Source organism: Heptranchias perlo, chromosome 2 (genome assembly GCF_035084215.1).
Source record: "Heptranchias perlo isolate sHepPer1 chromosome 2, sHepPer1.hap1, whole genome shotgun sequence".
NCBI lineage: Eukaryota > Metazoa > Chordata > Chondrichthyes > Hexanchiformes > Hexanchidae > Heptranchias > Heptranchias perlo.
In genome coordinates, this window is record NC_090326.1 from 47,425,147 (window position 1) to 47,437,186 (window position 12,040).

The 12,040-nt window shown below is 39.4% G+C and overlaps 1 protein-coding gene across 1 annotated transcript in view; it reads right to left on the bottom strand.

The window, feature by feature from the left end:
* Positions 1–12,040, bottom strand: part of nek11 (NIMA-related kinase 11) — a 385,456-nt gene that overhangs the window by 257,860 nt on the left and 115,556 nt on the right. Inside the window, exon 2 of the mRNA XM_067997717.1 lies at positions 9,706–9,871. Within this exon, the coding sequence (XP_067853818.1) occupies positions 9,706–9,871 (166 nt within the window). The remainder of the gene's footprint in view (positions 1–9,705; positions 9,872–12,040) is intronic.

Genomic DNA, 12,040 nt, shown 5'->3' on the forward strand with positions numbered 1-12,040 from the left:
GCAAATCTTTTCTCATACTCTCTCTTTATCCTTATATCCGTTTTCAATTTCCCCCTGCACTCTCTGTATTCTGCCTGGTTTTCGACTGTACTCTGTACCTGACATTTGTTATAAATCTTTTTCTGTTTTATTTTAACCTCTATTTCCTTTGTCATCCAGGGAGCTCTTAGCTTTGGACGTTCTATCTTTCCTCTGTATGTGAATATGCTTGGCCTGTACCCGAACTATCTTTGCCTTGAAGGCCTGCCATTGCTCATTTACTGTTTTCTTGGCCAAACTTTGTTTCCAGTCCACCTGTGCTAGATCCCTTCTCAAATCACTGAAATTGCCTCTCTTCTAGTTGGGTATTTTCACCTTTGATTTTTCCTTATCTCTTTCTATAACGACTTGAAACCTAATTATATTATGATCACTATTACCCAAATGTTCTCCAACTGAAACACACTCCACTTGCCCTACTTTATTCCTCAGAACTAGATCCAGCACTTCGTTGGGCTAGAAACATACTGATTAAGGAAGTTCTCCTGTACACATTTTAGGAATTCTTCACCCTCCTTGCCCTTTACATGTTTTTTTTTCCCAGTCTATATTTGGGTAATTGAAGTCTCCTACTATTGCTGCTCTATTATTTTTATATTTCTCTGAAATTTGTCTACAGATTTGCTCCACTCTCTCCTTCTCACTGTTGGGGGTTGGGGGGGTCTATAATAGATTCAGTCTTCGAACCATTTAGTATATCGTCCCTCTGTAGAAGTGTAATATTATCCTTGATCAATACTGCCACCTCCCATCCTGTATTTTTTCCTTCCCTATCCCTTCTGAATACATTATAGCCAAGAATGTTTAGTTACCATTTCTGCCCATATTTAAGCCAGGTCTCCGTTATAGCCACTATCACAACCCCATATGGAACTTGTGCCTGTAGCTTATCAACCTTATTTGTAACACTCCTCACATCAACACACATGCATTCCAACACCATGCAAGTCAGCTTTGCTTTTTTCCTCCATTTAATTCCTGCTCTTTCTACGCTATTCTTTGTTCTGTTGCTGTTTGTCCCTCCTAGTTCTATATGCACCTTGTCTCTCCTCTTTGATGCTGCATCCTGGTGCTCCTCCCCCTGCCAAATTAGTTTAAACCCTCCCCCACAGCACTTGTTAATCTCCCCGTGAGGACTTTGGTCCCAGCCCTGTTCAGGTGCAACCTGTCTGGCTTGTATGGGTCCCTCCTGCCCCAGAATTGGTCCCAATGCCCCTAGAATCTGAAACCCTCCCTCCTATACCACTTCTCCAGCCACACATTCACCTGCACTATCTTCCTGTTTCTGTACTCACTAGAACGTGGCACTGGGTGTAATCCAGCAAATAACACCTTTGAGGTCCTGTTCTTTAATCTTTTTCCTAGCTCCTGAAACTCTGCCTGAAGGACCTCAACCCTTTCCTACCTTTGTTATTGGTTCCAATATGGACCACGACTTCTGGCTGTGGACCATGGGAGATTTTAATTTTCACCTGGATTGGGAGAAGCAGAAGAGCTCAAGTAGTAAAGGCAATGAATTTCTGGAATGAAGTCAGGACAGTTTTCTAGAACCGACAAGGGAACAGGCTGTACTAGACTTAGTGATGAGTAATGAACCAGAATTAGTTAACAGACCTCCTGATAGTAGTGATATAGCAGGAGCATCTTGCAAATACTAACCATATGACGACTGAATTTGGTATTAGGTTTGACAGGGAGAAGGGAGAATCACAAACCAAGGTTATAAATTTAAGTAAGGCAAACTTTGAAGGGATGAGAAATAAATTGACCACAGTAAACTGGGCTGAACTGTTAAAGGGTAAACCTTCAGACAAACAGTGGGAAGTATTTAAAGAAGTATTTGGTACAACACAGCAACTGTACATATCCCTAAAAGGCAAAGGCTCCACTTGTGTAGTTCAGCAACTATAGTCAATAAATGAGCTAAGAGACAGTATCAAATGACTTACACAAATGCAAGGAAAAGTGGAAATCCAGCAGACTAGCAGAGCTTCAAAAAGCAACAAAGGGATACAAAGAAAGTAATAAGAGGTGCAATAAGGGCATATAAGAAAAAAAACTTGCAAGGGATATCGAACGTAAGAAAAGGAGTTTATAAATATATAAGGAGAAAGAGAGTGGAAAGGGAAATGTGGACCAATTACTATGGATAATAAGGAATGGGCAGACTTGTAAAATGAGTATTTTGTATCCATTTTCACACTGGCGGGAGAGGACAAAATACAAGCAGTGTAAGGAAACCTAAAAATAAGGGAAGGGGAGGGATTTAGAGGATTAAATATAACTTTTTAAAATGGTAATGGAGAAAATATGGCGACTTAAGTTAGACAAATCTCCAGGACCTGATGGTTCCCACCCCAGGGATTTAAAAGAAATAGGTGAGGAAATTGTAAGTGCATTAGTCATAATTTTCCAAAGCTCTCTAGATTCATGAATGGTGCCTTTGGATTGGAAAATTGCAAATGTTTCACCATTATTTGAGGAGGGAGGGAGGTAGAAACCAAGTAACTACAGATCTGTTAGTTTAACATCAATTGTGGGGAAGTTGCTGGAATCTATCATCAGAGACAAATTACTTAGCACGTGGACAAGTATCAAGTTGATCATGGATTTGTGAAGGGTAGGTCATGTCTGACTAATCTAGTTGAATTTTTTGAGGAGGTTACTAGCATGGTGCATGTTGTCTATATGACTTTCCAGAGGACATTTGATAAGTTTCCACACAAGAGATTATTGATAAAAATAAGACCACATGGTATTGGAGGTAACTTTGTGACATGGAAAGGTAATTGGTTGGGAGATGGGAGACAGGAGTGTAGGGATAAAGGGTTCATTCTCTGATTGGCGGGATGTAACAAGTAGTGTTCCCCAAGGATCTGTTCTGGAGCCTCAGCTTTTCACCATATATATTAATGATTTGGATGAAAGAATAGAGAGTTGTATATCAAAGTTTGCAGATGACACTATGTTAGAGGCACAGGAAGATGTGTGGATGAAAGAAGGAGGTTACAAAGGAACATTAAATGACTAAGTGAGTGTTCCACAGGGATCGATGCTGGTACACTGATGTTCTCCATTTACATAAATGATTTGGATTCGGGAATCGGAAGTACAATATCAAAATTTGCAGATGACACCAGTTAATATGCTGATAGGGTCAGATGAAGAGGGGTGGAAGGAGGTTCACGTGGAGCATAAACTGCGGTATAGATTAGTTGGGCCGAATAGCCTGTTTCTGTGCTGTAGATGTGACGTAATACTGAGGAAGACTGCGACAAAATACAAGAAGGCATTAACAAACTTGCAGAATGGGCATATAAATGGCAAATGAATTTCAATATTGATAAGTGTGAGGTGGTGCATTTTAGCAGGAGGAATGAGGAGGCCACCTACTCCTTGAAATATAAGAACTTGATATTTATGGAGAGGCGGTGATGATGCGGGGGAGGCCAAAAACGGCCGAAGAACCCAGCATTTTTTGGATGAGTTCTCCACCCAGCAGCCGGCCAAATTGACAGCCAGGCCAGCAGATGAAATTTAATGCAAAAAAATGTGAGGTGATACATTTTAGTAGGAAGAATGAGGAGAAGCAATATAAACTAGAGGGCACAATTCTAAAAGGGGTACAGGCATAGAGAGATCAGGGGGTATATGTGAACAAATCATTGAAGGTGGCAGGGCAGGTTGAGAAAGCGGGTAAAAAAGCATACGGGATCCTGGGCTTTATAAATAGAGGCATAGAGAACAATAGCAAGGATGTTATGATGAACCTTTATAAAACACTGGTTCGGCCACAGCTGAGCTATTGTGTCCAGTTTAGGAAAGATGTTAAGGCCTTAGAGAGGTTACAGAAGAGATTTATGAGAATGATTCCAGGGATGAGGGACTTTAGTTATGTGGATAGACTGGAGAAGTTGGGGTCGTTCTCCTTGGAACAGAGAAGGTTGAGAGGAGATTTGATAGAGGTATTCAAAATCATGAAGGGTCAAGACAGAATAGATAGGGAGAAGCTGTTCCCATTGGCAGAAGGGCCAAGAACCAGAGGACATAGATTTAAGGTGATTGGCAAAAGAACCAAAGGTGACATGAGGAAAAACTTTTTTTACACAGCGAGTGGTTAGGGTCTGGAACGCACTGCCCGAGGGGGTGGTGGAGGCAGATTCAATCATGGCCTTCAAAAGGGAACTGGATAAGAACTTGAAAGTAAAAAATTTGCAGGGCTACAGGGAAAGGGCAGGGGTGTGGGACTAGCTGGATTGCTCTTGCATAGAGCAGGCACAGACTCGATGGGCCAAATGGCCTCCTTCCATGCTGTGATCTTTCTATGATTGTATGATTATATAAGTTACGTTAAACTTGTATAGAACCTTGGTTAGCCAACACTTGGAGTATTGTGCATAGCTCTGGTCTCCATATTACAAACAGGATATAGAAGCACTGAAGACAGTGCAAAAAAGATTTACTAGGATGATACCAGAACTGAGAGGTTATACCTATCAGGAAAGATTGAACAGGCTGGGGCCCTTTTCTCTAGAAAAGAGAAGACTGAGAGGTGACCCGATAGAGGTCTTTAAAATTATCAAGGGTTTTGATAGGATAGACGTAGAGAAGATGTTTCCATTTGTGAGGGAGTCCAAAACCAAGGGCCACAAATATAAGATAGTCACTAGTAAATCCAATAAAGATTGCAGAAAGATGCAAGAACTTTAGAGTAGTGATAATGGGGGACTTCAATTACCCTAATGTAGACTGGGATAGTAATAATATAAAGGGTACAGAGGGGGAGGAATTCCTGAAATGTGTACAAGAGGACTTTCTTCATTAGTATGTTTCCAGCTCAACGAGGAAGAAAGCAGTGGTGGAACTTGTTCTGGGGAATGTTTCATTTGGGAAACAGTGATCACAATATTATTAGGATTAGAGTAGTTATGGAAAAGGAGAAGAAAAAATCTAATGTGAAAATACTCAATTGGAGGAGAGCTAATTTTAGTGAGTTGAAAAGGTATCTGGCCCAGGTGGATTGGAATCAAAGATTGGCAGGTAAAACAGTAAATGAGCAATGGGAGGCCTTCAAAGAGGAGATAGTTCAGGTACAGACTAGAAACATTCCCACGAGAGGAAAGGAAGGGCATCTAAAAATGGCTAAAGCTATAGAGATTAACATGAAACAGAAAAAGGAGGCTTATGATAAATGTCAGGTTCACAATTCTGCAGAGAACCAAGCTGAATACAAAAAGTACAGGGGAGATCTGAAAAAGGAAGTAAGAGAGGCAAAGCGAGTTTATGAGAACAGACTAGCGGGTAACATAAAAGGGAACCCAAAAGTCTTTTATAAACATATAAATAGTAAAACGGTAGTCAAAGGAAAGGTGGGCTGATAGGGACCAAAAAGGAGATCTTCTTGTGGAGGCAGAGGGCATGGCTGAGGTACTAAATCACTAAGTTGCATCTGTCTTCACTGAAGAGGATGCTAAAAATGTCACAGTAAAGGAGGAGGTAGTAGAGAAATTGGATAGGATAAAAATAGATAAAGAGGAGGTATTTAAAAGGTTGGCAATGCTTAAAGCAGATAAGTCACCCGGTCCAGATGGGATGCATCCTAGATTGCTGAGGGAAGTAAGGGTGGAAATTGTGAAGACTCTAGCCACAATCTTCCAATCCTCCTTAGATATGAGAGTGATGCTAGAGGAGTGGAGGATTGCAAATGTTACACCTCTGTTCAAAAAAGGGGAGAGGGATAAACCCGGCAACTACAGGCCAGTCAGCCTAACGTCGGTGGGGGGGATACGTTTAGAGACAATAATTCGGGAAAAATTAATTGGCACTTGGAAAAATATGGGTTAATAAATGATTGGATTTGTTAAAGGAAAATCATGTTTGACTAACTTGATTAAGTTCTTGGTGAAGTAACAGAGAGGGTTGATGAGGGTTGTGGGGTTGATGCTGTGTATATGGACTTTCAAAAGGCATTTGATAAAGTACCACATAATGAATTTGTTAGCAAAATTGAAGCCCATGGTATTAAAGGGACAGTGGTAGCTTGGATACGAAATTGGCTAAGGGACAGAAAGCAGAGAATAGTGGTGCAGGGTTGTTTTTCAGACTGGAGGGAAGTGTGCAGTGGTGTTCCCCAGGGGTTGGTGTTGGGACCACTGCTCTTTTTGAGTTGTGTAATTTTTTTGTAATTCAAGGAGTTTCAATTATCCATTTATTTACATTCTCCATTGGGGGTAGGAGGAGGATTGGTTCTGATGCATCAATTGAGTAGTAGTTATAAAGAGGCTAAGGTGAATATTTTAACTCCCTTCATAGCAAAGTTTCTTCTTCACTGAAACATCTCCATGACATACCAAAATACAACACATAATAGGCAATTCTCAACAGTGAATTGCACAAAAAATACCACCCCCCATTAAAGCACTCATTCTCACACATAAAATTTAGCTTCATTCAAAGTGAATGATACCTTTGTTAGCAAAATAAGCAGCTTCTCCCCATGAAACCTGGATGTTTTCTGATTAGCATAATTGAAATATACCATAACCAAAAAAGGGTACTAGAGGTGAATTGCTTTAAAAATATAAATGTATAGCAGTTGGAAATGGGGAAAATACATCATTCAAAAGAAGGCCTACAGACCCTTAAGTTTGAACTGCTGACTCCAGGAGTTACAGCATTGGTGGGTCCAAAATGATAAATTTTAAAAAAATGTCCACTTTCAAAACAACCGTAAAATGGGATTGACTCCAGTCCATGTGGAGGAGTTAAATCAGACTCACCACTCTCTGGGAGCATTGATAACTGAGAGTGTAGGTGTAAATGACATATGTCTGAACACTAGGAAAGATTAAAATGTATTTCAGTACTGACACTGAATAACCTACAGCTGTCTCAGCTCATCCTATTCAAACTTCACAGCTCCTAATTATTGACAAGTCAATGAAGTTGTCTAATGTGCAGTTTATTGATAATAAATTTTGCAGTTTCTGATTATCACTAAAATGTCCTACAAATTCAACCATAGTCAGAAATTTAACAAGGGTATTCCACAGATGTTCAGAAGAAATTCTTGAAGGAAATCAATACTGACAAATCAATGATACTTTTTTTTGTGGTGGGAAAATAGCTTTGCCTGAAACTTCACATTATTCTCACTGAAAAAAGCAGATTTTGCTGCATTTACAGTTTCTCCATTTATTTGCTGTGAGAATTGCATACCTTTATATAGTTACTGAAAACTATGTAGTCAGTGAGAAGAAAAAACAATTTTAAACTTAAATGGAAAATCACTCTACTCTATTGAAATACTAAAGTATATTTGAATATAAAGATAATTGAGTTTTGGGTCATTGAAGCAGCATATTTAACAGATTTTACTGGTCACTGAGCACAACGCTTTTTGCTGTGTGTCTGAATGTGAATTTTGTGCTCATCTAAGTAGCCGATATCAGTATTAAGAAAAATTGAGCTTTTTTTTACCCACTGTCAGCATCCACCACTCCTAGATCAAATGTAGCACAAGTCAGATGAGGACTATTCATTCCCAAAAAATGAACCTAATCCTAAACCAATGTGACATTTTTCATTTTTTACACCAGATATCTGAGTGCGATTGCCAACTTGGCCAAGTATGGGCAGTTTAGTGCCGCAAACCAGTGACTTCCAGGAACTGAGTTGAAACGACTCAAAGCCAGTTTACATAAGATGATGTGGAGATGCCGGTGATGGACTGGGGTGGACAAATGTAAGGAATCTTACAACACCAGGTTATAGTCCAACAGTTTTATTTGAATAAAACTGTTGGACTATAACCTGGTGTTGTAAGATTCCTTACATAAGATGAGGGAGAGACAAGAGAATTTTAGCTCACTAGTCTGAGCTGGATTTGAACTTAGATCCCAGAGGTGGCAGGACTCTGTTTTAACTCATTACGCTATTTTCTGGCTTCTTTCAAATTTCAGCTCTTTTTTTTAAAAAAACAAATGGCTGGCAATACCACATTATCATTCATTACCAACAAACAGGGACCAGTAAATAAATCTGTATTGACAGCAAAGCAATAAAAACAATTTTGTTAAAATAAGAGATAATTATTGGGCCATAATGTGTTGTAGCAGGACAACAGGTCTGCCGTTAGTTAGACTTGTAAATGAAAATCTGCTGCAGCAATTCCATTCATCATGTAATATAATATTTTTACTATTTTTTTGAATATTGTTTCCCCCCCACAACCAAATTGGTGGAATCCAATTGCTTGTGTGTGTGTCTGTGTGTGTGTGTGTGTGTCTATATGTGTGTGTGTGTGTGTGTGTGTGTGTGTGTGTATATTGTAGCACAGGATAGAAATTATGCATCATTAAATGATGGGAAATAGAAAGTATTGGAAACTAGCACAGACAGATTGTGTTACTGGGTCTCCATGTTCAGCTTATCACTTACAGATAAGTTGTATATATTCAAGAATTAATTATTTGGGCCATTGATAGTGCACTGGCACATTGCAATGATATCCAAAGCCCTTGTGCTACAGTGTGATTTGGATCAGCCATTTCTCTGAGTGAATTCTCAATCTTGGTTCGTCCAGAGAGTGGTGTCCAGCAAAAGGAGGGGAAAAAAGGTAGAAAGAAGAAACAGTGGTCAAGTTACCCAGAACCTTTCTCATACCTCCTTGCAGCCAAAAAGAAAAATACCACTTAACAGCATTTGAAGGTACAAGAAGCCAATAACTCACTTGCCCTCAGAATATGAGTTTTATAGGGTTATGGACTATGTAAGATAGTGTGTAGTATAATAGGTTAGCTAGAATAGGGAGCCACAATGAACACAGAGAGAGAGAGAGAGAGAATGTGCAGTACAACATGTCTGCTGACAGGGAGATTGAGGCTGACTTTCAAGTCTGAGACATCTCTGTGCAAAACAGACAGCTTGAGCAAGATAAAATCTGAAAGCAGAACCAAATACAGCTGGTGTAGATGTAATTAACTGTATTCCTGTAGAACTGGGTTTAGACAATAGAATCTTAGTTGAAACTTATAACTCATGACTTTAGAACTGTATCTGTCAAAATAGTCAAGTGAGCAGGGGACAGCTACCATGGAACAGACAAGTCTAGGAATAATGGAACAGTACTCCGATAAGCTCAAGCAGAACACTGAGATAAACAAGATGCAGCAAACTTGAAAAGAAATAAGATCTGGGGCTCCATGTCTAACAGTTTAAGTCAGTTTCAGACAAAGTGATAGCACATGGTGCTAGGGTTACATCATATCCTGTGACCAATGTAGACGTGTTATAATAGGAGTATAAATGTAAAATGCAATGCGTCTTCTTGTAAGTACAATAGACGTATTTGTTTGCTTGTAAACATGTATATAATAAATCTTGAAAGTTATCTTGTTTCTAGAGTCTGAGCCTTTCTTAGGACTAGACTGGAAGTCCTATATGGTGTATACTCGTTCAACAGACTAAGGTTAAATGGGCAAAGAAGTGGTGCGGTCATTCATTGGAATCCTAAGATTCAATTCAAACCCTGTAACCTTAAAGATTGCAACATGTAACTATACAAATTAACACAGGAAATGTGCCAACAGATTTTTTCTAAATAAAAACCTCAACAAATTGGAGAGATTAGAAATTCTTCACTCCATTGCTCCACTAATTGCTCACCTCACAGTATTCTGTAATGATGTAGAAACTATAGTGCTCTACAAAACTGTTGTAGAACTTAACAATTGCTGGATGGTCAAGCTTAGACAGCAGCTGTGCCTCCAAATTGGCCTGTACGGTTTCATTGGGTTTTAGGTCTCCAACAGATATCTCCTTTAACACTTTCCTACAAACAAGGAATGAAAAAAGAATACAAATTATTTTTTGCAAAGCAATGCCCTGATTGAAACTGATAAAAATGAATATGGGTAAATTAGTCAATGCTGGACAGGTTTTCAAGTGTGTTGAGTAAATTAAATAGTGCATAAGATGACACTTTTGTCACCACCAATTTGTACCCAAAAATAGAGCAAATGGTATTTATTGCCAATAAAAAATAATCAATTGCACACCAGAGTAATTATAGAACAAGTTCAGAAAACTTGAGCATAGAGTCATTTTAGGGATAGGGCAAGGAATACTATTAATACAGTTAGTGCAAATCAACTCTATATTGGCTAAGAGACAATTGTTTGTTAATCACCTAAATTGTATTTTGTGGTGGATAAGAGTTAACTTTTTTGTCTGACACTGGAGGATTAGCATGAGGTGCCACAGGGTAGGACGATGCAGCCTCACAGCCACGATTTCCCAATTTCCACCTCAACTCAACCAATTTGTCAACAACAGCAGCAATTTGCATTTATATAGCACCTTCAATGTAGAAAAATATCCCAAGGTACTTCATCAGAGAAAAATTGATGCCAAGCCAAAGGAGGTATTAGGAGGGGTGACCAAAAGCTTGGTCAAAGAAGTGGGTTTTAAGGAGGGCCTTAAAAGATAAGTGAGATAGAGAGGCGGAAAGGTTTAGGGAAGGACTTCCAGAGCTTAGATCCTAGATAGCTGAAGGCATGACCGCCAAAGGTGGGGTGAAGGAGTGGAGGGTGCACAAGAGGTTAGCGTTAGAGGAATGCACAAGAGGTCAGCGTTAGAGGAATGCAGAGTTCTCGGAGGGTTATAGGGAAAAGGAAAAGGTTACAGATAGGGAGGGAAGAGGACAATAAAGGATTTAAACACGAGGATGAGAATCTTAAATTTGAACATTGTGGGACTAGGAATCAATGTAGGTCAGCAGGACTTGGTGTGAGATAGGATATGGACAACAGAATTTTGGGGTGAGCTCAATTTTATGGTGGGTGAAGGATGGGAGGCCAGCCAGGAGAGCATTGGAATAGTCGAGCCTGGAGGTGACAAAGGTATGGATGAGGCTTTCGGCAGCACTTGGGCTGAGGCAGGGGCAGAGATGGGCGATGTCATGGATGAAACTGAGTAAAGGTCAGGCACTTTTCCATTGGGCAGGGGGGAAATCAAACTGGAGCATTGGCACCTCAAGCTGTTGTCATGCTCATAACAGCCAGCTATAGAGCAGCCTGGGAAGGTATGTGGCACAAAAGAACTTTAATAATTCTGCACCTCAGTTAGGGGTCAGGGGAAGATGGGATTGAAGGAGAAGTGTTGTTTTGGGTTCCTATTTCCAATTTATCTCTACACGATTTAACAAAACTAAAAGGTACCATTGATGGCTGAGGGAGAGCAGGCACACAAATCATCCTTCACCCTTTAGCAATGCTACTCTGTAACTGGCTAACAAATCCAAGGTCAACTTGTGGCAATTATTTCCATTAACGCTAAACTACAATTGTTCTAGTAGGTGCTGAAGCAAAGAATATGGAATTAGACACTACACAGAAAATAAATACATACAATTGCTCAGTAATCAACTGCAGATTGCATCTCAATAAGCTTCCAGTGATATTGTCACAACTGTCAATCCTCCTGCATGAGAAATCCTAATACATCAAAAATATGACACTGACTGTCACTTGCTAGCGCAAAGAAATTGAAGCAAAATTCAATGCCCCCACATAAAATCGAAAACAGCAACAGATACCAAAGAATGATTTGAAAGCTGTAATCTAACTTTGGGGTTCAGATAATGGTTATAAATCATTTGAGCTTCACTATGGTGGTTTTGACATTATCAGAACTCTTGAATATGGTTTGCAATTACTCTCTACCTATTATTTTCCACCTATAGATTATTAGTCTCTGTATCTACCACCATGTCTTTCTTTCTATGCACACATTTCAGTTTGTAAGAAAACAGTCATACAGCATCTATGCATGGGCAAAGTTCATGAAAATTAATCTCAAACAAAAATAATCAAATAAAATAGAAAAACTGTATTGACTATGACATTTTTGCAGATCTCAATCACCAGGGGAGTCCAAAAAATATCACTGTATGCAACGTATACTATAACAAATTCTTCTCACTAAATTACAAAAAGTACAA